At 55.8% G+C, this 2,080-nt stretch overlaps 1 protein-coding gene across 1 annotated transcript in view; it reads left to right on the top strand.

Moving 5' to 3' along the window:
- THSD4 (thrombospondin type 1 domain containing 4) overlaps nt 1–274 on the top strand; it is a 513,844-nt gene extending 513,570 nt beyond the window's left edge. The window contains exon 17 of the mRNA XM_040642637.1: nt 132–274. Within this exon, the coding sequence (XP_040498571.1) occupies nt 132–274 (143 nt within the window). The remainder of the gene's footprint in view (nt 1–131) is intronic.
- The last annotated feature ends 1,806 nt before the right edge of the window (nt 275–2,080 follow it).

The following is a 2,080-nucleotide window of genomic DNA, read 5'->3' as shown; positions in this document are numbered from 1 at the left end:
CCCCCCCCCCACGCCTCCCGTGGGTATTAACGCGGGACCAGGATCGAAAGCCATGCCCCGCGCCCTTCCTCGTCCCACCGGCCGGGCGGGCTCTGTGCTCAGAGCGTCTTTTCGGTTCTGTGTTGCTGCAGATGAGAACTGCAAGGACAGGTACTTCAACTGCAACGTGGTGGTCCAGGCGCGGCTGTGCGTCTACAACTACTACAAGACCGCCTGCTGCGCCTCCTGCACCCGCGGGGCCAACAGGCACGCGGGCTTCCTGGGCAGCAGATAACCCCCCGCGCTGCAGCCGCGGGGCAGGTCAGGGAGGCGGGGGCGGTGGGGCCGGCTGCTCCACCAGGGGCTCCGGGCCCCCCGCACCGCGCCGCCAGCCGGCGTCGTCACCACCCCCACCTTCGGGAAAGCGCCCACGTGGAGCCCGGAGCCAAGCCACGGTTGTCCTGTAGCATCGCCATAAACCGACGATCCCTGCTCCGGGAGCCCGCTAAGGTGCTGTCTGAACCCAGGCGGTGGGGGGCTCGTAGCTCTCCGACGGCTCCCGCGCCAGCCAGCACTTCCTAAGTCAGCCGTTGGGCCCCCAGGCGGCCCTGCCTCAGCCGAGGTGCGCCTGGCCTCTTCCATATCGGGGTCCCTTGGAGAGTCCAAGAGGCAGCTCCCACCCCGGAGCCCCACGAGGCCTTGCTGAGACACCTGCTTCCCACGGTTACCTCTGCCCCGCGGTGCCTGTTTCCATACTCACAGACAGAGGCTTTTTCCTGCCTTGTGACACAAATATCTCCTGTCAAATAGTGCTTTATTATGTCGCAGGTGTAATCACAGATCCTAGACGGTTAGGGGCTCACAGAGTCCCAGAACGGGAGCCAGGGGCTGAGTCATTATCCCCATTGTGCTGACAAGGACACTGAGACTCAGTTTAAGGAATTGACCTGCCAGGTATATTCCACTCACCTGTTCGGTGCCAGGGTTGAGTCTAACCACACAACTCACCTGCCCAGAAGCCTTAGGTCTACAGGATGCGGCTTCATTTCAGACCAAGCGGCCGAGAAATTTCCCGCTCAGCAGTCAAAGCCCAGCTCTAGAATTCTTTCCTCCGGCCAGAGGTCAGGACAGTGTCCGCGGCACTCAGTTGTTTCCCACGTCTCTTTCTGTTGATCTCTTCCCCGGCAAGGTCACAGATCCTGGTTACAGGACTCTGCAGGTTTTGTTAAACCCCATCCTAAATGGAATTGTCCTTGACACAACAAGAAAGCCATTGGCATAGCAAGGTGATGCCGGAAATTCTGATTCCACTCCCAGTGATATGTGCCCCCAAGGAACTGCACCCCGGGGGTCCTCTGGCCATGGAGCCTCTGGTGTCCTTGTGCCCTGGGCTCTCCCGCGTCCGCAGCCACCTGTCCTGGGCTATGCGCCACACGTCACCCAGTAGACCAACCTGTCTCAGCATAAAACCTGTGTTTATATTAGAAAGAGTCTCCCTTTGGTTTTTCCAGTTTGGGTTATGGATTTCTGTTTGTGATTTCTCATTCCTCCCTCCCTATGACTCACAATCTGTATCCCACCATCCCAGACTCGAGCACTAAGATCTGCATTCATGCCGCTAGCCAGGGAGAGAGGGAGAGGGGCCGTGGGCTCCTCCAGTGACAGCCACAGCAGCTGGGTCTTCCCCGACGCCCTGCACGTAACTCTGCAGTTCCAGAGGCCTCGGGCTGCAAGGGGATGCAGTGCGTATTGAAAGGTAAATGATCTGGAAGGTCAATTAAAACGAAAGAATATGTGTGTGTGTATGTATATGTGTGTGTGTGTGTGTATATATACACACACATATATACACACACATATACAGTTGACCCTTGAACAGTGTGGGAGCTCAGGATGCCAACCACCCCCTACACAGTTGAAAATCCATGTATAACTTTTGACTCCCCAAAAACTTAGCTCCTAACAGCCTGTTATTGACTGGAAGCCTTACCAAGGACATAATCAATCGACACATTTTTTTACATGTCGTACGTATTTTATAGTGTCTTCTTACAAAAAAGTAAGCTAGAGAAAAGAAAATGTTATTATGAAAATCACAAGG

The sequence above is a fragment of the Ursus maritimus genome, unplaced genomic scaffold (assembly GCF_017311325.1).
Source record: "Ursus maritimus isolate PB19 unplaced genomic scaffold, ASM1731132v1 scaffold_27, whole genome shotgun sequence".
Taxonomy (NCBI): domain Eukaryota; kingdom Metazoa; phylum Chordata; class Mammalia; order Carnivora; family Ursidae; genus Ursus; species Ursus maritimus.
The sequence above is the reverse complement of the archived record's forward strand: the minus strand, read 5'-3'. Positions and strand labels throughout refer to the sequence as shown.